The 25,082-nt window shown below is 33.3% G+C and overlaps 1 protein-coding gene across 1 annotated transcript; it reads right to left on the bottom strand.

Annotated features, from left to right (window-relative positions):
- Window positions 1-1,422: 1,422 nt before the first annotated feature.
- sta (stubarista 40S ribosomal protein SA) lies at window positions 1,423-24,329 on the bottom strand. Its single transcript, XM_076481179.1, has 6 exons — window positions 24,174-24,329; window positions 15,599-15,761; window positions 10,081-10,445; window positions 9,647-9,775; window positions 2,689-2,808; window positions 1,423-1,653 (listed from the first exon to the last, which is right to left on the bottom strand). The coding sequence occupies exons 2-6, from the start codon at window positions 15,729-15,731 to the stop codon at window positions 1,501-1,503; spliced, it is 900 nt and encodes a 299-aa protein (XP_076337294.1). The 5' UTR covers window positions 15,732-15,761; window positions 24,174-24,329; the 3' UTR covers window positions 1,423-1,500.
- Between the last annotated feature and the right edge of the window lie 753 nt (window positions 24,330-25,082).

Below are 25,082 nucleotides of genomic sequence, written 5' to 3'. Positions count from 1 at the left end.
TAAAATAGGTTAACAAAGATGACCTAAAAAAGTCAAAACATTGCTCTGTACTTTAAAATTTTAATACCCATACCAACTATCCAGAAAAAAAAAACATTTTTTTTTTCAAATGGGTTTTTCTTCACCACAAAACTGTGATAGGATTTGTACAAAATTTTTAGAGACTACATCAAGGTCGAGACTCCTCACCACACTATAAAATATGATCCGGTTCGTTAATCATTCTTGATCTGAGAATAATTTTTCGAAGGTTAAATTTCATGTTATTCAATATAAACGCACACAATCTTGAAAAGGAACGTCAGTATATAATCTGAAGCAAAGCTTTCTTTGGGTGGCTTGTTCGTTTGTTACATTTCACACAGCTATTTTGAGGGCTATCTGTGCTAGCCGTCCCTAATTTAGTAGTGTAAGACTGGAGCGAAGGCAGCTAGTCATCACCACCCACCGCCAACTCTTGGGCTACTCTTTTACCAACGAATAGTGGAATTGATCGTAACTTTATAACGCCCCCACGGCTGAAAGGGCGAGCAAGATTGACGCGACGGGGATGCAAACCCGCGACCCTCGAATTACGAGTGCACGCCTTAACACGCTTGGCCATGCCGGGCCTTTGGGTGGCACATTTCCAAGGTAACCTTTACGTCTTAAACACGATTTAGAGTCGTTTTTTAATATGTTTTTAGCTCTTAATCGGTACATAACAATAAACAATGATCTTCTTTAAAATTTATTTTTCCCGTTTTTTAAATCAATTGTGTTTAAATATTTATTTCAAAACCAGCTGTCTTATGGGTTAAAGTTCTAGTTCACGTGTCTTCCAATGTAGATTGATATCTGACACCTATTCGCAGGAAAGGAGTAGGCTGATAATTCTAAACAATTACTCTATATGCATCACCTAAACTGAACATGGTGACTAGCGTATAATAGTAGTAGTTATGCTGAGACTGTGTATGATGCATACCGTTACACTTATTACACTTGCATAATTCAGTCAGATGTTTTTATGATTTTATCGTATTTAGAATTATCTTCCATTTTAACATCACAAACTAGCATGTTGCTGTTAACTTCAAGGGTTCAGAAAAACCCAACAAATATTTCCTCTCTCAGACAGCGAGCCCGAAACTCACACTAACTGGTACATTTGCCGTAGTAGTATTTAAGGGAATTCCAAATATTTACGATTCTCTGAAACTGATTAAATGTACACTTGTATATGAATAACTTAATACTTCATGTTCTCACTACTAAACGTTTAAAACTATATTTCAACTTGACAGTATTTTCCCATGAAACTCATGCATATAATACGGTAGTTTTTAACTATAATGTACATATACACAAAATGTTTATTTATTGAAGAAATCTAAGAGAGATAAGTTACCTAAATTTCATGTAGGAAAAAAACCACCAAACTTTCAGGCTTTATTTTTAATCTTCAATCTTCCAATTACATAAACAATTTAATATTCAAGAGATGATGAAGAAACATCTTCAATCCCAATTGTCGGCTCCACTTCCTCCCCAGGCTGCAGGTGTACCTCCAGTGGATGCTGCGGACCAATCGTCAGTCACGGCTGACCAATCTTCAGTGGGAGCTGGGGCTGTAACAGGAGTGCCCATCACTGGTATTGGCTCGGCTCCCCACTGTTGTGAAATATAAAGTCACACATTTCCATTTTAAGCTATAAAGTTGAATATGTCACTAAATATATATCACTGATAGCGGTGTTTAAAAACAAAATAAGAAGGATCCAGGCCTGTATTGATGCCAACGGGGGTCACTTTCAACATTGTTTATAATTGTCATTCATATTTACCTCCTGTATTATATATTGAACATGTCTGTTAATAAATATACAAGTGCACAGTGGCTTTCCAAACACCCTGTACCTAAAACCAACTAGCTGAAAGATACTAAAATGTTTTACGGGCCAGGAAGGTTATAAAACAGTTGAAGTTGAAAGTGCCATACATAAATTACTACATGGAAGGACGCTCAGGAAACTCCTTAAAAATGATGAAACTAGGAAGTTATCTTGTGCTAAAAATGATAAACAACTTTGAGCAGCGTGTAATGAACATACCACTTGATTCACTTGTACTTGATAAATGTTATCCACCTTTACATAATGTGATGACTAGTGGAAAAAAATCTATAAATCACATTTCATAATGAATACTCATATTTAAATAATTTAGGGCATTGGTGAAAAATTAATATTTGTGTAAGTTAATTGATAAATCACAGAATTATTTAGGACTAATGAAGCATTCTAGTACAATAAAGAGTTTCTACAGTACCACGTAACCACAACACACGTACACAATACCTTACTATTAATGTGAACAACATTAAATTATTTATAACTGTACACAATTTAAAACAGTAAACTAACTAATAAAAACCCACACTGACCCTGAATGTCAGGTAAGATTTGTTACTCATTGGAAACATCAGTGAAGTAAGTAACATTGTCATTATATATGGTTGAACCTATTAAGTTCTGAAAATACAATAAACAGGCTGGAGCTTGCATGTGAAGTGTAATAAAAACTTACCATTAAACAAATCTAGGAAAGAAAGTTGTTGAGCAAATCAAAACTCTCAATCTTGCTACATAAATATTTTTATATGTTATTGAAGGTATAATTATAGTTGTTTAAATAAAAAAGCATCACCTCTTCAACGTCTGGCTGAGGAATGCCGACATCACCACCACCCCACTGTTCTGCCTGCGTTTCTGCAGCTTCCTTTGGAACCTTTTCTTCCTGTACTTGGGCCTGTTCTTCTTTCTCAGCCTACAGGTGAATAACTATCTATTTAACCCAGTCTAGCATAGTCATTCCTCTTTAATGACTAGTTACAACTTATGTAGACCAACATAACAAAGATATTAATGTAAGAGCAATATGCCTATTTCAAACACATAGCAACTCCAAAAGCACATTTACTGATCTAATGGTAGCCACCCACTTCTGACTACAGCTGTACACCACATTTACAGACCTAATGGTAGCTACCCACTTCTGACTACAGCTGTACACCACATTTACAGACCTAATGGTAGCTACCCACTTCTGACTACAGCTGTACACTCGATTGTACAAGATGCCTACCTAACCTTTTGGTTCATATACTTCAAGGTTCTCCGAATGAATGCAGCTGAAACAAGTAATAAACTTTTCAAACCCCTGAGAGATGCCATGTCCAAAAACAACAAATTTGTTTGAACTTTGCAGCCTGCATGCAGATGTTACATAAACATGTATATATTTATTGAAAAGACCTCATTTTAAACTAGGCTTGCAATTGTCTTCATGGATTACATGCAACTTACAACAGTATTGTTGACTGCATGTTCAGCTACAACACTTATGGTTGTTTCTCACTTAAATATGTTAGATACAATTTAATTTGTATTTAGGTCTCAGTTTTACTTTCATAGTTGGGTTAATTATGTTTTAAAATACATAACTGAATGGTTTAAATATTTTTTAAAGTATACATAATACCTTGTATCAGTTATCTAAATTAACATTATTACGTGGTGCATAAACATTTTTCAAAGGAGTGCATATGTGACAAAAACAAAGTCATCACTGACTTGTGTCAAGACAAATAAAAGTTCAAGGACAAGAAATGAAAATAAAGGAAAAGACATGAAATTATAAATCCAATAAAGTGAAAATCTTTAAAAAATTAAGAGACATTGGTTGGTTATTTAGCATTTATTGGCACAAAGCAACTGGGTTATCTGTGCTAAACAGCCATTAAAAACACAGTCATTAAAATATGTAAAAAGGAATAATGTTAAAACATAGTCCAATTTTCAAATTAAAATCTTAAATACTGCTAAAAAGACCAACGGTCCTTAAAATTTTAAATTACAACTGAGGTGGACATTGTCACCATCGCCAATGACACTGTCCAAGATCAAGGGGAACTCTTGTGGTAAAAATGTGTGTAATGTGGTGCTGTTGGTCTCGATCATAACAAAATCTGAGCTATTGTGGCCCGAGTGTCACACAGACCACATATTAGTGAATCAGTACCAGATAAATGAAAGCGATGAGTTAAAAACTGTGACCAATGTGTAGCCTAGCCAGAATAACTTCCTCATTATGGAAGCAAGATAGCCAAAGAGCAGTAGGTTTGATCTGGTAAAACATATCACATTCCTCACTCCAAGCTAATTGCCAAATGACATGGAGTCCAGCCTTCAATACAGGACTAAAGTCCATGTACGAGACATGCACGAGGGTTATAGTATCAGAGCAAACAGATTTAGTTGCAATGTCAGCGAGTTCATTCCTGCAAATACCAATGTGGCCTGGTATCCAGAAAAACTGGATGGAAGTAAATAGGACAGTCACTTTTGAATATCAACAAGAAAAGGGTGAGAACAAACGTGAAGCAATTCCAGGACCAACAGAGAGCTAAGCAAGTCAGTATAAATAGTACAGTTCGTATACTGCATTGTTTCTATGTGATCTAGGGCAAGAGAAATGGTGTACAATTTAGCAGTGAACACAGAAACTGAAGAGGGGACCCTGTGTACAACCAAACTACAACAAACCATGGCAGACTGCACACAGTCACCTGATATCAAACAATCTGTATAAATGGAAGGTAGGTTTGAAAGATGTTCAGCAAACAGAAGATACTTCATATTGGGATATCAACCTTCTTCAGATGACTCAAGCTATGGTGGGATAGGATGATCAGTTGAGACAGCCAAAAGAAACAGTACTCTATCTATTCTGAAAAAGCATGGCCTACTGATGAAGGATACCACAATCCCCTGTGTAATGCTTTGGTAAATATCAAAGTTTTGAAGCATACATTAAAGACATTTGCAAATGGCAAAGGTATAGAAGGAGGTTCTTGAGACTCAGTGTGCAAATGCTGGAATGAAGAAGTGCAGAGCCAAAGCCTCAGATGGTGAACAGTGCCCAACATCTTCAAGGCTGAGGTCCTGGTAGAGCCATGGTCCAGAGACCCATAGTCCAGTTTTGATCGATTAAGGGCACAATAGATTTTTAGCATAGAATATCTATCTGCTCCCAAAGAGGTGGAAGGGAGGTCATGGAGGATATTCAGGGCCCTTGTACAGTTGACACATAGCTGCTTGATCTGTGGAATAAAAGATAAGCCCCAAGATCTTTACCTCAGGGATCATGGGAAGCAACTTCTTCAAAATGGAGCTCAGGATCTGGGCAAATACCCCACTGGTGGCAGAAATGCACACAAACAGTTCTAGAGTCAGAAAAAGTAAAAATGTTTGTTGTGGTCCACTTCAATAAGCAATTAAGGGCAGTCTGTGGCTGCTATTCAGTAAACCTCATACTCAATGACTTAAACGAAATGTGAAAGTCGTTGGTGTAGAGACCATTTGCAACTGTAAGTAGAGTGTCCACTGATGGCATTAATCTTTATAATGAAAAGTGTAACACTCAAGACACAGCCCTGAGGGTCTCCAAGTTCCTGTGGGAAAGAGGAGGAAAGTGTCAAACCCACACAGACTTGAAATTCCCAGTTCATTAAAAAAATGTTTAATAAAAATGGGTAAATGGCCACACAACCTCTACAAGAGAAGGTCTCACAAGATGCCATACCTTCACAATGTACCAAACTTTCTCAAGGTCAATAAATACAGAAAAAAGATATTGTTGCTTCAGAAAGGCTTCCCTAATTGATGTTTCAAGTCAAATCAGGTGGTCTATGGTGGAGTGCTGTTGTCAGAACCCACACTGAGTGGGTTTGAGGAGGTTGTTTGATTTAAGGAACCAAACAAGACAAGCATTAATCATTCTCTCCAAGATCTTACAAAGACAACTTGACAAAGCAATTGGACATTAGTTTGAAGGAATCTTTGGAACCTTCCCAGGATTAGGAAAAGAAAAAACACTAGTATGGAACCAGGCACCAGGAAAAACATTCTCCTGCCAGATCCAATTAAATACAACCAAAAGAACAGCAGAAGAGATAGTGCATCATCTTATAATGAATATCATTGAGTACAACTGATGTACTGCTAGACTGATGAAGAGCAAGCTTGAATACCACCAGCATAAAGGGGTGATTATAGTCAAAGAGGTGATCACACTGCCTGTCTCTTGATGGCTAAGAAGGTGAGGGATGAAGCAGAAATGCTAGCTGTATGAGAAAAGCTTTTCCCGAGACTACTAGCAATACCCTGAGCATCATCAACTTTCTGGCCATCAGAAAACAAGATTTATAAAAGGGTAGAAGTATACTGTCCTCAAACCTTGTCCCATGATATTGGAACTGGTGGTATAAGAAATGCTAGAGGTGCATTTTATCCAGGATTCTTTCTGGCTTTGACATCTGACATACCAAGCACACACATGGGCATGCTGAAATGCAATGTGGTTTAAGAGTGTGGGATACCTACCAAAGGTATTCCAAACCCATTTTTGAGCTTTTGTTGCCACATAGCGGGTAGGATTCCACCAAGGATGAGGGTACTGTGGAAAACATGTTAAAATTTTAGGAATACACCAAGCAGCTGCTTGGACAATACAGTCAGTCAGTGCTACCACTCAGTCAGCTATCAATGGTTAACAGACAATGTCAGAATTAAGTTCTGAGAGAGTAGTAGAAGTGTGCCAGTTGACCTGGTCCAACTCACATTGATAACACAGATCATGTGGCATCAACCATGCCCAGTCTCTCTTGAAATGATAGGAAAATGATCACTGTCCCATGGGTTACTGTCAACACTGCAAGAAAAGTACACGGGAGAATATAGAGATCAGTAACAGTAAAAGACTGACTACGCACATGAAAGTAAGTATAAATCTAGTACTAAAGAGAGATAGGCTGTGATTCAAAAGCATATGCTATATGGAATGACCCCTCCACCATCAATATAAGCACCACCCCAGAGGGGATTATGTCTATTAACATCATCCAGGATTAAAAAGGGAGATGGCAACTGTTCAACAAAAGCATCAAGGTCTAACTGATCACAGATCTCTCTAGGAGACAGAAAGAACAATCAATGATGGCATGACTCAAGGAAACATGGATGGCTACAGCCTCCAAGAGTGTATCGAGTAGCATAAACAGGGTGGACACACATTAATCAACCAGAAGTGTCACCACAACATGCACTTATCCATCACACAACCTGTCATTTCTGTACAAAGAAAACTGCTGAAGGGAGATTGTACTAACACATTTCAGAAACTTTACCTGCAAGGAGACACACACATGATGGTAAGAATTAATCAAATCCTCAATGTCTTCTATATTTGAATTAAAACCTTGACAGTTCCACTGGATCAAAATGGTCATTTTTATTTATGTGGAGGAGAGGGTGGGCAGGGAACCCTTATGTTTTTGACCATATTTTTTTCATTTATTGGACAAAGGCCTATCGGCCTCCATGAATCCTGCCCTGGGTCAAGTAGGCAGGTCTCTGCCTGTGCACAAAGATTCCAGTGACTAAGGGTGTGAATAAATGGTCATTTTACTCCTTGGAGCTGCAGAAGAGAATGAATCTGAAAAAACACCCAAAGCCAAGGGAAGTGAAACCAGGCAGTCACTGGAAGGAGTGGCAGAGACAGAGATGGAAGCAGACATAGACTCATCAACTCTTAACTATGGAGAGCAACAGACTTCAAATGTTTAGAAACTGACTGTGCTGGAGGCACAGAGAGATATGTCTACACTTCCACTCTGACAGTAGAACCGAGTGCAGCAGCATGTTCCTGATGGAGTGGGGTACAATAATTTCCAAACCTCTGTATAAGATATTATTTATAGTCTTCAAGTGTTGCATCTCTTTTTCTTCCACCCATTTAGAGCAAGAACTAGAGTAAGAGGGGTGTGGACCACTACATTTAACACAGCGTAGTTCTAGTTTTCACTTGTAAGCATCGTGGTCTTTGCCAACATAACAAGCACATGTTAAAAAACTACATGATGTTTTCAAGTGACTGAACCATTGATGTTGGAAACTTCTGAGGGTTAGGAATGCATTGCTTTGACTGTGGCAGGAGGACATAGTGATGTAAACATCAATATTGGAACATTAGTACGCACCATAATTCCGTCTTTGTAAGCAAAGATCTAATGCACCTCAAAAATGCCTTGGCTGGAGAAACCAGTGAAGATAACCGACTCGGAATGTTCTTTAAATCACTCTCAACTATAACTCCTCTGGAAGAATTCAAAGTTGCATGCCAGTTACCTTTATGGGTAAAAGCCCCAATGGCTTTTAATTTCAAGAGGAGTTTGGTATGTTGTGGTGAAGATGTTTCTCCCAAAATGTCTCCAGAGCACAATTTCTTTACTGACTTAGGGGAGCCAGCAAACCCCTCTAATCTCTTCTGAATAAAAAAGGGGGACATTTGCCCTAATGATTTCTCAGATAAGGAATGGATAATTAGACTGTACAACAGAGTTGTCCATGTGTGGTCTTTTTATATTTTCATGTATTTTTCATAAATGGGGGTATCCAAAATAGAAATGGTACATTACAGTGCCCACTGACTCCACCCACCATGGAGCCCTACTAAGGGATGCACAACAATGCCAAGCAAGGACAATGCAGTAATGCCAGGGTTTAATGAGCACTATAGCTGAACACCAGTATCAGACACAATGTCTATAACACCTGCTGATAATGTCCAACACTGGTAGTCGGTTAATCCTAGTCTCTTGACCCTGGGGGGCAACCCCAACATTGCCTGTCTACAGAAATTCAAAGCCAAACTGGTGTGTTGGAATTGGACCTCTCAACCATAACAACCCCCCTCCTGGAAAAAGGAATGTATTTTTTTCCCATTTCTCAACTATTTCATTACATTGTACACTGAAGATAATAACTAGAGTTAGCGATACGGTTGAGAAAATATAAACAATTACCTTAAAAATTTTGAAATTCTTTTAGGGGGATCTAGAGATTATGTGCACATGAAGTATTAAAACTATAAGATAAAGAAAAGTATTTTTAACTTAAAATGAAAGTCATCTTGCACTGTTAAGAGGTTGAATGAAAATAACAGATAAAAAAAAAAAGTCTTTAGTGAAAACAAATGCCATTCTTTGTATGCAAGATACTTGTAAATTTTAACAAAATCTTACCAGATTTTGGGATATGTTAAGAAATGAGTTACAATTGGTATTGTTTATGTAAATTTGTGGCTTGATTTATACAAGTTACATGAGCCCACTGTTAAAGAGTTAAGTGAATTTACAGCCATTTCCATACTCTCAGTAGTAAAAGCTTGAAAGAGATAAGATGAAAGTTCATTTATATCTAAAAATACCAGTAATGTTGTTTATAGAAGTGACTCTAGAATCATAAAGAAACAAAATTTTAGCATTTTTAGTTTTCATTCACAAGTTAAAGTAATTCAAAAGTTTTAGTTTAATTTAGTCACAGAAAACATACAGTGAACATCAGGATCTGACAACAAAGTTTACTTACAATTCACAAAAAGGGGTTGAAGTAATGGTGAAGAAATATGAAAAGACAGAGGATGTACTGATAAACTATGGAATCTAATTTAATGTATTAGAACACTTAACAGATATGTATATTTTACACTCAGACATAAACAGCAGAAACACAAAAACATATTTCACAAAAACTATAAACATCACCTCTTCAGGGTCACGGTAGAAGTACAGATCTACCATGACGTCCCACTTGATGGCACGGCTAATGGTACCTCTCATCCTCAACACTTCTCGGGCTAGCATCCACCACATCAAGCCAATAGAGTGAGGGCCCTTAAACAAGTTAAAGACAAAATTATTCACATTTTTATACCTTGTCAAAAAGAAATAAAAATGTGTTGTTGTCACAGAATAGTACTCCTATACAGTTTCACATAACCAACCTCTTTAACCCACTGCCACAAAATTTCATACAGGTTATTACCACACTTAGTTGAAGGTTTTAAAGCTTGTTATCAAACTACTACAAAGTTAAAAATTTCAGCTTAAGGCTCTGACTGACTGACTTCATTGTAATATGTAATTACCTCATCGTTACATGGTGTAGCAATTTCAACAACACTGTAATATATAATTACCTTATTATTACATGGTATAGCAATATCAACATATCTCATAGGTGAATCTGTATTACAGAAGGCAATAACAGGAATGTTCACATAGGATGCTTCTGTCACAGGCTGGTGATCAACTCGGGGATCAGTTACAACAAGAAGGCGGGGTTCTCTGAAAGCAGCTTGAATCTGATTGGTGAATGTTCCTGGGGTGAATCGCCCGGCAATAGGAGTTGAACCGGTTGCTGCTGCAAATTTAAGAACAGCTCTCTGACCATAAGGTCGTGCAGAAATAACACAGATGTCGGCAGGATTTTCTATGGCAACAATGGCTCGAGCAGCAAGCAGAAGTTTCTCCCATGTTTTCTTTAGGTTTATCAGATGAACACCTGCAAAGATTAATATTTTAGAGATTAGACCTTCAAAACAGCACAAGAGACATTAAATATAAAACAAAAGTACAGCATGGTAACAATAGAGTCAATTACATGAACAGTGTCCATGTCTTAACAACTAAAGGAATACTAAGTACTTTTAAAACAACTGCACACTGTGTAACCAGAAAAAAAATGACAAAACTGTTTTCATGCCATTGTGCTTAAAAATAAAAAACAGGTAGATACACAGTTGAGCCCATTCTGAACCAGGTGTTATCCCCAATATCCCTTGAATTTTTCCTTCTTACATTGGAAATAATTGATTATTGCACAAAAATTTAGGTAAACCCTAAGTAAATACTATCTAGATTTGGCATAAAACTGTCTTCAGTGAACTGTTTTTATCACTGTTTATGTTAAAAATTATAAGCATTTGTCAAACACTCACACTTTCAGCACATACCTGGTATATAAGTTACACAAGTATTTATTCTATAACTTTTGATGCAGTATGTTCATCTCCACACAATTTAGTAGACTTTTAGTAATAATTTCTAGTCTATTACACACAAAAACAAATTTAAAATATTTTTACTTAAGATTTTTTGTGAAAATATCCATTATGTCATTACTAGTCCAAGTGCAAAGAAATTTTCGTGTTAAGTCTAAAAAAACTATTCTTTCTCCCCCAAACCTCAAATATTTGTGTAGTCTCTTAAAAACCTCTTAAATACATTTCAAATGCTTTTCATTTTCAATAAGACTGTAATTTGTCTTTCTCTACCATAACTATGTAGGGTCTGTCAATTTGACCAACTATGTAACCTCCATAAAAGGTTAGGAAAAATTATATGCTTTTTTCTTGCTCTAGAGTTACTACAAATTGTGACACCAAAGCACAAAAGTTTAATCTAAATAGCTTAAATCACATAACATTATACATTTATTTATGTATACATTATTTTTATTGTATTGATCTTCCACTTGTGCCTTGCTAAAATTACAGAAGTTGCATTGACAAAACACAAGCACTTATGTCACTGTATCTAAGAATATAACTGGTCTGGTTTGTTTTGAATTTTATGCAAAGCTACATGAGAACTATATGCACTAGCCATTCTTAATGCTGGGCCTCCAAGAATATAAAACAGACATCTTGTATTTAAAGTAACCTGTGTTTTGGTGTAAAATAGTCATTTCAATTATTATACATTATGTGTGTGTATAATACACATTAATATACACACATTATTACTATTTACAGGTAAGTTCTAAACATTATTCTTCTTAAAAGAACAGTACTGTAAATAAAAAATTATGATAAACTATTATCTCTTCTAGTTATGAACTTTGTACTTGCTGCCTGTCACAGGTTGCTAAAGCCTATCAAATGTTGCATGTGAAGTGTGGAACAAAAATTTTAAAAGATTTTATATATGCAGTTGAATAACAAAAAACTGTCAATACCATAGAATTTCACAACAATTTATCAATTGTAGTAACTAAGCTGTACTTAGGACTAAAAAACAACCTTACCTTGGAACCTAGCATGAAAAGAGAATTTAAATGCAAATACTTTAGAGGGGCTGATAGAGCCACTAGAGAAACAAACATTCTGAATCTGCATTTCGTTATAAACATGTAATTTGGCAGGGTCACCTTAGTTGACCCCACAAATACATTAATATTTAAAAAAAAAAGAAATGGAAGATTCTCATTTTACATATAGCTTGTTAATATCACTACTTGAGGACCTTATTTATAAACTATACTTTCTTTGTTAACATCACAAACATAAAATGAACCAATGCTCCATTCATTACGCCATGTGACACAAAAAACAATATTTTGGTCTGTTCTTTTAATATTTAGTTTTAAATTAAGAAATTAACTAATGTATAAGACTAATATTTGAATCATAATGACAATTTTATACCAAACTTACTGACATACATTTATAAAATAGTGGTTGAATAAAATTTTGAATGCAAGTCAACAAATGCAATGGCATGGTCTTTGACCCATGATAGTAAAGAAACAATGAATACATTTTCTTTTAGAATTTCAATATTTTTAACACTGATTGGAAAGTTCCATTTTATATATAATTAATCAATTTCAACTATCACTAATATCTACCCTGACACTTTGCTGACAACAACCATTAACTCTGACCATAAATAAAAAACAAGATAAGAGTATTCTTAGTTAAAATCAATTTATATCTAGTATTTTTTTATCAGTAAATTATAAATTCATTTCTTCATACATTGTTAACTTTGATAAACTTAATATTTAGTGAACTGAGCTTAACCAACATCTTATCACAAAAGAAAACTGCTGGAATTAACACAAATATGATTTAACATTAAACATCTTCAAACACAAAATTAACTATATATATAAATCCCATATCTTCATTTGTTCCTAAGCCTTTTAAACTTTAATATCTGTTACTGTTCTCTGCTGAACTAGGACTTCTCTTTCCCTCAAAACCATAAATTTCTTTCACACCACTCTATGCTCATGTAACCAGCCATTATCTGCTCAATCAAACATTCATGAAAGGTTCATTTATAGTTTGACCATAAATGAAAGTTGTTCTACATGAGTATAAGAAAAAACAAAACTATTTTTAATTACTTAAATAACACTTATACGAATTCCACAATACTGCCTTACTATACACTCACATCACCAATAATAATGGTGTTTTGTTTGTACCATAAGGGTACCTTCATAAGCCTGTTATACATATTAATATTCATGCATTACCTATATTTAAAGCAAACCAAATAAAAACACAACACCACTGGCAAGAGAGAAGTGTTGAATCAAGTTATTACCAATAACAGATGTTTGAATCTTATCAACTAACCGTAAAGAACAGGCAAATCAAGGTCCAACAATGAATTACAACATAACTAAATGCCAATTTCATAAACAACACCTTTGGACAAATTAAACATTTTTATTACTGAATATACAACTTTTGTCCTAAGGAAAGTAAACTAATAATTACATCCTCAAGGGATAATACTTTTAGGTACATATAAACTTCTTTTGGGGTAATTATAATAATAAAACAAATGTGTTCACAGTTTAATTATTTTTCTTTGCAAATTTTATAAATGACAAAATGTCAGGTCCAAATAAGAGCTGCTGAAATAGTTGAAATCACTATTTGTACTTAAACTTTGATACTTTACATATATTGTTTTCTCACACCTGTAAGGATTAAGCTAAGCCTTATGAGAGTCTGTTACAACGACTGAGATTACACAAGTTATCAGTTCATTAGTCCAAACCTATTCCTGTTTATTCATAGTTGGAAAATTAGATCCATTCTACTCCTCTATCTTTGTGCTTGGTAGTTCAGTCCCAACCTATTCCAGTTTCACAGGGAAAGCAAATTGCCTCAGCAATATTCCATACAGTGACAGGCTGCTAGATATCTGACAACCATTTTTCAGTCTTCATAAACTATTTGCTCACAAAGCACTTAGTTTACTGGGTAGCTTATCTTTTTGTGGTTTATCAGGTGGTTTTTATATTTCTATGCTAAAAACACAGACAAGACCATAAACCCTAGATTTATCTAGTACACCTTACACAATGGGCTTCGTATAATATACACATGATTGAATACACATTTGTACAGGTTAAGTATTCATGCTTTATCTTTTGATACTGTAGGTATATATCTTAAAATCTGACAGATGTTTAGTAAAGATTACAAGTTTTTTTGTATACAAAAAGTAAATTTTAATAAAGACTTGTTTGTTAAAACAGTGAGCATCTTTGGTCACTAGTCCAAGTACAAAGTGATTTCATGTCATGGTTAAAAACTGGTTTATCCCAAAAATCTGAAATATTTGTGTAATCTCTAAAACATCCAAAATACATTTCATCTATTTGTTTTCTTTAGACTTTACATTTTTTATTTTCTATACCCAATGTATGGTCTATCAACTGAATGACCTCAACCATCATAAAAAATTAGAAATAACTTTTTCATGATAGAATGACCACATATTTTAATACAAAAATACAAATGTTTACACGAAGTGACTTAAGTCTCGTAACATTACATACTTATATATATCTAACATTTCTTTTTATCATATTGTTCCCAGTTAACATCACAAAACTGATGCAATGCATGTGCATTCATGTTACTGTATCCAATAATATAAAACTGACCTGGTCTTGGCTGTGTTGTGGTGGACTAGTACTTTACATTATACAGTAACATAAATTATTATACACTATATACGTATAAAATTATTACTATTTAGAAATATGCTGTGAATCTTATTTCTCTTAAATTATAGAACAATAAATAAAGAGTAAAGCAAACAATTATCTCTTCTAGGTACAACCTTTTAACTTGGTTACTACTGGATATGGGTTGCTATGCCTTTTAAAATTTTTCACATAGAGGCTAGCAAAACTTAGTAACTATGGAATACTTTGGTCCAAAAAATATGAAACTTCAAGCAAACTAATGACCAACCCAACTTCCTTGAAACCTTGTTTCACAGAATAAAATGGCTGAGAAAACCACTAATGGGACATTTTAAGCTGTTGATTGGTTATTCATGTCATATATTATAGTAAGAGCTGAAGAGGGCCCACTGTGTTTGATTCAGTACATAAGACATATTTCAGCAAAATAAAATATGAGATTCTTATTTTATATTCTACCTTAATATTTCTAGCTTGTACAATACATCTAATTTTAACCAGTTCTGCATTCAGCATACAATGTGACACTAAAATCTATAAGTGGGTTCCTTTAATATTTACTTGAATTATCATATATAATGTTAAAGTTTGAATTATAATCTACAATTTGATTCTCAATATATTGACACAAATTCATGAAATTGTGGTCCAATAAAATACTGAATCCAAGCCAAAATCTTTTACCCATGACCTGTTTCAAAAAGGTTAATCATTGCTAAATTTAACCACCTATAAAGCATTAGCCATTTCAACCATCTTTTACTACATTCATTTGCACTTTTATGAGTGGACTGAATTGTTAAATTTCTTTTATAAATCCAAAATTTATATTTAAAAGTAAAATATAACCTTCTATCACCTCAACCTAATATTAATATAAAAGAAATTGTGTAGCCTAGTACTCCATGCATACATACCATCAGAACGTCTCTTAAAGACATACAGCTCCATCTGGTAGTCAAGATTATTGGTCCCAATATGTGTACTGCAAGCAAGAAACTTTGTAACATCATCCTGTTGAAGAGCTAAGACACTGAGACCTCCAGACATTATTGCTGACCAAGAGTTACGACGGACAACCTTTGAAAAAGATAACACATTGTGTACAAAAATTGGTAAGTTATATATTACTTATAAATAAAGAATACAGAATAGCCACTTGAACACCTGTGACAGTTCTATTATAAATAACTTGTGGACAAATTAAACGATGCAGACAAGAATTTTACTAGCAACAAAACTGGAAAGATACCAAGCTTGCAAGAAACAGCCCCAAACACAGACCTTCCTAGTTTTAAAAATATGGGCTTTGCTAGGGAGTCAGTCATTAACAAATAAGATTTGCTAGAGAAAGGGTCATCAAGACAAGGTCTTTGCTAGTGAAAAAAAAAGTTGGGAATAAATGCAGACAGTCAGTAGTATTTACTAATTACTTAGTACAGTGTTCTAACTGTATGTACAAGCAGCTGTGTTACCATTACTCCATTTGGTTGTCAAAAAATAAAAAAAGAGAGAGAGAAAGAAAACAAGTCCCTTAAATCACCCAAGATATAGTAATAAATCAAATAAAATACAGCAACCTATTATAAAGCTTTGTGCTTGAAACTTGCAATATTCTGATTACATAGTAATATTTAAAAACACTAAATGAATTGATAATTTTCATGGCAATGTCTTTCAATCCTTTCATTACAGGTCAGGTAGAACCCATTCAGTTCATAACCACGAAGGTATCCATGCAAATAATTATTCTTTGATTTATTTTTAATAATGTAGGTATATGGTTACAAAATTTAGCAGGTTATTAGTAAACATTACAAAGCTTTTATAAGCAAAATAAAGTTTTTAAGTTAATTAGTAAGTTATTTTAATTAAATAATTTCTTGTAATTTTTTTGTGGAATGCCATATTATATATATTATTTTGTTAGACTGACCTTTCTGCCATTGCTGGCTAAGAAGTTACAATGACATGGCACACATACACTCGTGCTATCATACCCAGTAATATAAAACTGACCTTAAGTCTTCCCTGTGTTGGCTGTGTTTTAGTATACTAGTTTTGTAATATATACTACAGTTATAATACTTTATGCATGAATATGCCTTATTATTATTTACAAAATAAGATTTTAAACTTATTTTCCTTAAAACATAGAACAGTAAATTAAAATGCTAAACAAATAATTATCTCTTCCAGTTACAACCTTTGCACTCAGTTGCTGCTTGTTGTCGTGGTTTGTTAATTCTTTTAAAATTTCACATGTGAAGGATGTGAAATTAAGGTTTTATATAGATATTTGAATAACCAAACAAATTATAAATTACTACTGATACCACAGAAAACCATTTTATCTAGTTTAGTAAAAGAGCTGTATATGGGTAAAAATTGAAACTTAAAACAGACTAAAAAACTCAACTTACCAACACGAAGGTTTGTCTCAAAAGAAAGAAATGACACGTTTCAAAATGACTGAGAGAACAGCTTGTTGAACATTCTCAGATTCTATAGAATTAATAATATTCTATAGAATATAAAATTAAGTGTATATAAAGTACTGTTTCCAAAAATCAAAGGATGTAAGCAGTGCAACTGCTGATTCAGTACATTACTGATATTATGTAGTAAAGATAGTTTATATTTTAGCTTTTAAATATCAGTAAATTGAGTTCCTAATTCATACAAAACTAAACTATATTTTCACACCATAAACATCTAAACTGAACCAATCCTGTATTCAACATACCACGTGACACACAACAATTTATGCTAGTTTTGAATTAAGAAATTAAATAATGTACAATATAAAAATATAAATTGTAATCTAGAGTTTGATACCAAATGTACCAACAAATTCATAAAATAGTAGTTGAATAATTTCTAAATGCAAGTCAACAACATGACATGACCTTTGACCTGCAATAATAGGGTTACCTGACTGGTGAGGTTATCAAAACAGTAACAATCTCATTTTTAATAATTTCATAGTTTATATAACACTGTTCAGTAACTGCTGCTCATAAGAAAATGATTCACGAATTAAATTGTCAAACTTTTTAGTAAGAAATAAATTTTAAACTTATTAATAAAAGCTTTATAAAAACAACATTATGGTGGGAATACACCATCTATCAGTCTTTTTTTTTTTTTTTAGTAACTATAAGTAACAGGATAAAAAGTATTTAGAACAGGACATGTGAGATATCTTTTACTGTTACATTTTATTACATTAGCAGCAATATAAAACATCTGAACAATGCAATGAAAGGTGCTACATAGTCAATGACCATTCACATACATTCACATACATTGAATAAATTTTAGTGAAATGATTAAAAAAAATGATACAGTGTATCTCTACTGCAATGTGGGTCCTATTTCTTCAGCCACCTCCAAAACCTAGGATACATTCTATAATCCCACAATGGAGCTTATACTTTAAAGATCCCCCCCCTTTAATGTGCAGTATTCTAAAAATTAAATTTTTTTTTAAATTCATGTTAATGTAATTTGGTTTAGGGCTTTAGTATTTTATACTTTATATATATATATATATATATACACACACACACACATACATACAAACACACACAAACCTAAAAAAACTTTAGTGAAAACATCTTGTTAAAAATCTGATTTTTGTGTACAAAATTCTTGTAATCTTTACTGAAAGTATCAACTTTTGTAAAGATACATGTGCTGTTTCAAAAGTTATAGTGCAAATACTTAATGTATGCAAATATGTAGACAAATTTGTGTATCAGATGTACAAGTTAAAATATATTTGGGTTCAATTATACCTACCTCTGATCCTCAACATTTTTAGTAGGTTCTGTACTGAATATTTTGGGGTCAGTATTTTAGAAACACACAGAAGACAAATCAACAATTCCTTGTGAACTAAAAAGTAGGTGTGTAATGACAAACTTTGTTCATGTTATTTTAAAGGCTGCCATTTTCAGACTGGTATATGAAATATTTTATCCCATCAAGTTTAACAATTTTCTTTCCACTGTAATTGAAATATTCAATATGTGAATCCTGATTTGATGTCATCATTTATTGCATGTAACAATATAAAAACCCAAGCTGCTAACCCTAATTATCATTTCTCCCACAACTTATATTTTTGTATTAAGAGCGTATTTCTAGCTCAAAACCTAGAAAACAACATACTACTGAAGTTGCTGAAACCATACTTTGTTCTACAGCCTCTAAGTTAAATACAATTGATTGTAAGATAGATATTTGTGATGTCCAAATACAAAGTCTATATAATAATAACTTAACAAATTAAGATCTCAACCTACCGATACTGGCAATCTAGAATATAAAATAAGAACCAATCTTTCCCATTTGCTTATGTACTGAACCAAACACAGTGGCCCAACTAGCCTCTTTCCAAATTATGAAAAGAGTCCCTTATATACACTTCTGTCTGTAACATGTTTATAACCAACCAAATGAAAACTTAGAATGTTCCCTCAATGACTTCTTTCTCAGCCATTTTCAACTGTTATGACATCATGCTGTTCTTTTGATATAAATCTTCAAACTGGTAATTTAAGTCTTTAGTCTGCTTGAAATTTCATATTGTTTTAGACCCAAATACAGTTTAGTTACTAAGCTTGATAAATTATACTATAATTCTGTGGTACTAATGTAGTATTTATGATTTCTGGTTATTTCAAACGTAATTAAAAAATCCTTAGAAACTTATTTCATTCTTTATCATCCACAATGGGCTCAGCAACCCTCAGCAAACAGCTAATAAATACAAAGTTTGTAGCTAGAAGAGATAACAGTTTGCTATACTTCTTTACTGTTCTAAGAAAAGTTTACAAAAGTTTTCTTGTAAATAGTAATGTAAATACATACATATAATAATTGAAATGTCAATATTTTAAAAATGCTTTCTAAAATACAAGATGTCACTTTGTAAAGATCAGTTTTCTCAAGGCGGGTGGTGTGGGTATTAAAACTGAACAATATTTAACCTTCTCAGGTCATCTTCACATTAACAAAGAACATACACACTTTGTTAACCTGAAGATGACCTAAAAAGGTCAAAACATTGTCCAGTGCTTTATTTTAATTAAAGTTTTAATACTCATACCAGCCATCTTGAAAATACATTTTTACTTCCAGTAAGTTTCTCGTCATCAAAATAGATCAGTTTTATATTATTGAATACCATAAAGAATGCACGTACTAAATTGTTGTAATTTCCATAATGTTAGCAAGACACCGCTGAAAGGTCAATATAATAAAAATTATATAAATGTATAATGTAATGAAATTTGAGCTATTTGGACTAAATATTTTTGATTTTATGTTATCTGTAGTAATTATAAAACAAAATATATATTTTTGGAGGTTACAAAGCTGGTCAAATAGAACTGGCCCACAAAGATACAGTAGTGAAAAATATAGTTGTTACTAAAACTCAGTTGATAATTATCCAAAGGTTATAAAAATTCCATGTGCATCAAAGAAGATTCATTTTTACAAGTATTTTTAATCTTAAAATCAAAATTACTTTTCATTTTGGATATTCAACATTTGAAAAAAAAATTTAGAAAATCTTTAAAAATATGAACACTGAATTTCAAATATTATAGTATAATTACTTTCATGGTTAAAAGTTGGGTAATTCCATCCAACTTGTAATGGAAGGATTAAATGGGCATTTCTAAACTTTAACAAATGGATTTTGTGACATTCTGATAAGCTAACTGTATCATGACTGTTTTTCTGAATGTTGTCTACAGACAGTAAATTCATTTTATTGATTCTACTTCCTTTTCCTCTACAAAAACTAATTTAAAAGAATGTAACTTTGATAAACCCTTGTGCAAGTTAATTGAAACAAGACAGAAAATGTTTTTCAATTGTTTGCATTTTATTTCTGAGAATTCAAAAATTATTTGCAAGTTAATACATGATATCACCACCTTTATTTTTTCAGAAGATCATTAATCTGCTTTGGCATCAAGTTCAGAAGTTGACTGCAATCTTTACTAATTTTTGGATTGCAGTACCACACCTCAATTATGGCCTCAATTAGCTTATCTTTTGTAGTACAGTCTTTTTCCCAGTCTTTCTTTACAAATCTCCCAAAGATTTCAATAGGATTTAAGTCTGGAGAGTTTCCAAGCCAGACCAGCACCTTTATTCACGTTGTAGTTATAAAACTCTTCACAAATTTCAATGTGTGGCACAGAGCCAGATCCATCTGAAACTCTCTTTTACAATTCTGGAACGACTCTTCTCTGCAAAACTTCGACGTACTGTGGTCCTCGCATCATATCTTCTACAATATGTAAGCCTCCGATGCCATAGTAGCTGAAAAAGCCCGAAAACATCTTCTTCAAGGGATGTTTTATGAACTGATTGATGTGAAATTCTCAAAGTTTCTCACCTGGAGATCTGCGAGTATACAGACTTCTTTGACCCTGTACAAAGAAACGAATCTCGTCACTGAATAACACCTTCCTCCACTGTTCTTGCATTTCCGACTCCCATTGATACCATTTTTTTCTTCATTGAGTTAGTAAGAAGTTTTTTTTACTGGTCTCCTTGCCCTTCTAATGCAATTTCGAATGACGTAATATTCTTCAAAATTTCATCATATATCCCAAAAATAGGTTGACCATACTGCAAAACACAGCTAATGACACCATCTGTGTGAAAAAATGACTTAAAGGAAACCAGCAGGTCCAGCAAGCCTACAATGGCCACCATGCTGAAAACATTGTAAAATGACCATTTGTTTCAATTAATTTGCACAAGGGTGTATCTGATGGACCTGTTGTTTCTTTCAAGAATTGTGTTAGCCATATCTCATTATGAAAGATCTGTATCTAGTAAAAAGACTGCAGTGTCTCATGATGAATAGAAATATTGTCTTACTACATCAAACTCGAGTATATAAAGTGGCTTCTTGTATATACACATAAAACTGACTGTTCAGTTCTACTTTCATGTTATTGGGTATAACAGACTCAAATATTAGGTCAAAGGGATCAGTTAGCCTTAAAAATATTGATCTTAGAAATATTTTCTGTCCCTTGCAGGAAGAAACCCAGTTATAATCAGTAAAAAAAGGACTGTCTTTAAGACACTAAGGACAATGAACAAGAATGTAGTGGTTCCCAAATGATGTGACCTGAAAGTGTAAATGTACAGCATCAAGTATGCTTTTCATGATCATGTAAGAGAAGTTTGTTTAGGCAAGCGCGGCCTTATTATCCTAACACAGGACATCAAAGTAGAGTAAATGGGGAATTCCCATATGCATGGCGACACTCGCATATCCACTTTTTGGGTGCAGAGTCAGACCAGTGTGCCACGAGTATAAGACATTTGGGAGTCATATGTCAATAAATACTATTCAGGCAGGGGGTGTCCTTTAAAACTCAATTTAATTCTAGACTTTTACTTAAATATAAAGTTCTTAAAAACAAGTCTTCTCATAATTCGTATTTTAAAAGTTCAAGACAGCTTAAATGGAGCAACGGGTTTCTTATCCTTAAATTACAGTCTAGTGGCAAACAGTGACATCTTAATGACAAAATATTCTATTTTGTAGACATCAATCAACCAAGTTATTTACTGATCTCACTTGTTCCTAATCAGTGACAAATTTATGTATATACCTTTCGTTATTAAGCATAGAATCTGTTTAAACAATTGTGTAGCAACTAATACATAAACTAACATCACACAATATATAAATATATACTTAGGCCTAATTCCACAAAATGTTTTTATATCTATTAATACTATTACCAAATCTTTACGAATTCTAATGAAAACAACTGTAAATATTACGGATTATAATAAAAAAATCTTAAACATGCATTGCAGATTTGCAGTGATAATCAGAGCATCACAGTTTATGCTGTACAAGAGTAGGATGAAATAAAAACTGATACCAAACAAATTATTCCTGCTACTAAGTAGAAATAACAATAACAAAAATAAGCAGGATAGAAAAGAATGATATAAAACAAATGAGAAACTAAAAAATGACACAAATGAAGCTGTACTGTTGAAAACGAGATGTTTTCTCTCTCATACCAAACTTTCAAACTGCAGAAAACCAGATGAAGAAAATTGTTGCAAGTATAAAAATAACATAACAGAAGATCTGGTACCCGATGATGGTGGTATGACATTACTTCATACATATAAAACAGATTTTCAAATCTTTATTTCTCCATGTTTGTAACAGACAATTCATTAAAATAGCTCTTACTACTATAAAGTAAATGTATACTGACAATACATTTCCAAGTTCATTGATTTTCTAAATAATAGGTCCACTGGTCTTGACATATTAGTTTTAAATTATACAAAGTTTTATTAGCATAAACATGAGAACAGTTTGTGCACTCCCACTGGCAACAGACAAGATTGGAATAAACCTAAAAATATACAGTCATCATGTTGTCAAAACAAACTAAGATTTCAATACAAAGATCACTTTGGCACAGTTTTAGATGCAAAGTATTTTTATATCCATACTTGTTACAGTGTTACATAAGACTTAAAACATCCACTACCCAATACTTTCTATGCACTTATACATTACAAATATAACCTACAAACCTAAGTTATTTTCAAGGAGTTACAATACTGCTATAAATTTTTTTTCCTTACAATAAAGTGAAATATAAAACATTTATTTGGTATATGCCACATAATTACATTAGATAAAATGGGAATAAATCCTGAAATTATCATTATCTTGTTTAATATACCAAGAAATCAGGACATACAAAACAAAGTAAAATATGCACTACCAAAAGCAAAAATTATGAAAACTAAACACAATACTTATCCTTTTTTACAGACTGATGTGAAATATATACTGCCATTATCACATATTAAAAATTCCAGGTAAACACTTAAGGACTAATGAAATATTTACTGCAAGTTGTAATATTATTACTAAAAATATATGACAAGTATACCTCAATACCAGCTGAAATTTCCAATAACTTAATAAATGTATTTTAATATTGCAGCTTACAAAACAGAAGAAATGACATTCAAATTAGGCCAAGACCTGATGCATATACTACTTCCAAGTTCTAATTTAGTACCAAAAATGACGTTTAAATGTTGATTATTCTGTCATTTCTCACTCACAAACGTAGTAATAGACGTATAAGTGGTTCTTAAGTAAATTATAAGTGAATCCATAAACAGTAAAATAGTAATTCTAGCCATCTAAAGTCAAGCACTTGATCCAAACAAAATATAAATTTACTTTTATTAGGCCCAATACCAGTTACATGCTTATTCTTATGTTAGGCTTAGACTACATAGAGACTCCCTTATTTTCTCTTGCATCTATAAATAAAAGTGAGTTATCCCACTTATAACAATAAAAACTCGAAATTATTGCATAAACTTTAAATTCAATAAGTTACAATTGATAACAACTTAAAAACATACTGAACATTAATTCAGTTTTCTACTCACTATTTCACAAATGCCACATGGAGTTCAATTCTAAGCTGAAAAGAAAGTTTAGAGCGACGGGGTCTACAGAAGTATAATTACAGGCCTATTTCAACCAATAAACATAAAATATAATAATAAATACAAAAATCTAGTTTTAGTAATTGATTAATGCATACAATATCCATAAGTTTGTTTTACTTGTGTTACAATAATAATTATTCTTATCTTAAAAAAATTATGTTGAATCCTATAAAATATACTGTTGCCTGAATCGGTGTTGTTGTTTTTTTGTTTTTTTTTGCTATTTCACACATATTTACAGGCTGTGGGCATTAATACTTTCACAGTTAGTTTCTTATGTTATTATTATGCCTGTTTGTTTCTTTGTTTGTTTTAGAATTTCGCGCAAAGCTACTCGAGGGCTATCTGCTCTAGCCGTCCCTAATTTAGCAGTGTAAGACTAGACGGAAGGCAGCTAGTCATCACCACCCACCGCCAACTCTTGGGCTACTCTTTTACCAACGAATAGTGGGATTGACCGTCACATTATAACGCCCCCATGGCTGAAAAGGGAAGCATGTTCGGTGCGACCGAGAATCGAACCCGCAACCCTCAGATTACGAGTCGAACGCCTTAACCCACCTGGTCATGCCAGGCCTATTATTATGTCAATAGAATTATTAAGTTGTATTCAGTATGCAGGTTGCTTTGTTTGTTTTGTTTTTTTGAAATTCGCACAAAGTTACACCAGGACTATCTGCACTAGCCGTCCCTAATTTAGCAGTGTAAGACTAGACGGAAGGCAGCTAGTCATCACCACCCACCGCCAACTCTTGGGCTACTCTTTTATCAACGAATAGTGAGATTGATCGTCAAATTATAACGCCCCCATGGCTGAAAAGGGAAGCATGTTCGGTGCGACCGAGA

Source organism: Tachypleus tridentatus, chromosome 13 (assembly GCF_004210375.1).
Source record: "Tachypleus tridentatus isolate NWPU-2018 chromosome 13, ASM421037v1, whole genome shotgun sequence".
NCBI lineage: Eukaryota > Metazoa > Arthropoda > Merostomata > Xiphosura > Limulidae > Tachypleus > Tachypleus tridentatus.
Note: the sequence above shows the minus strand (reverse complement) of the source record. Positions and strands in the feature narration are given on the sequence as shown.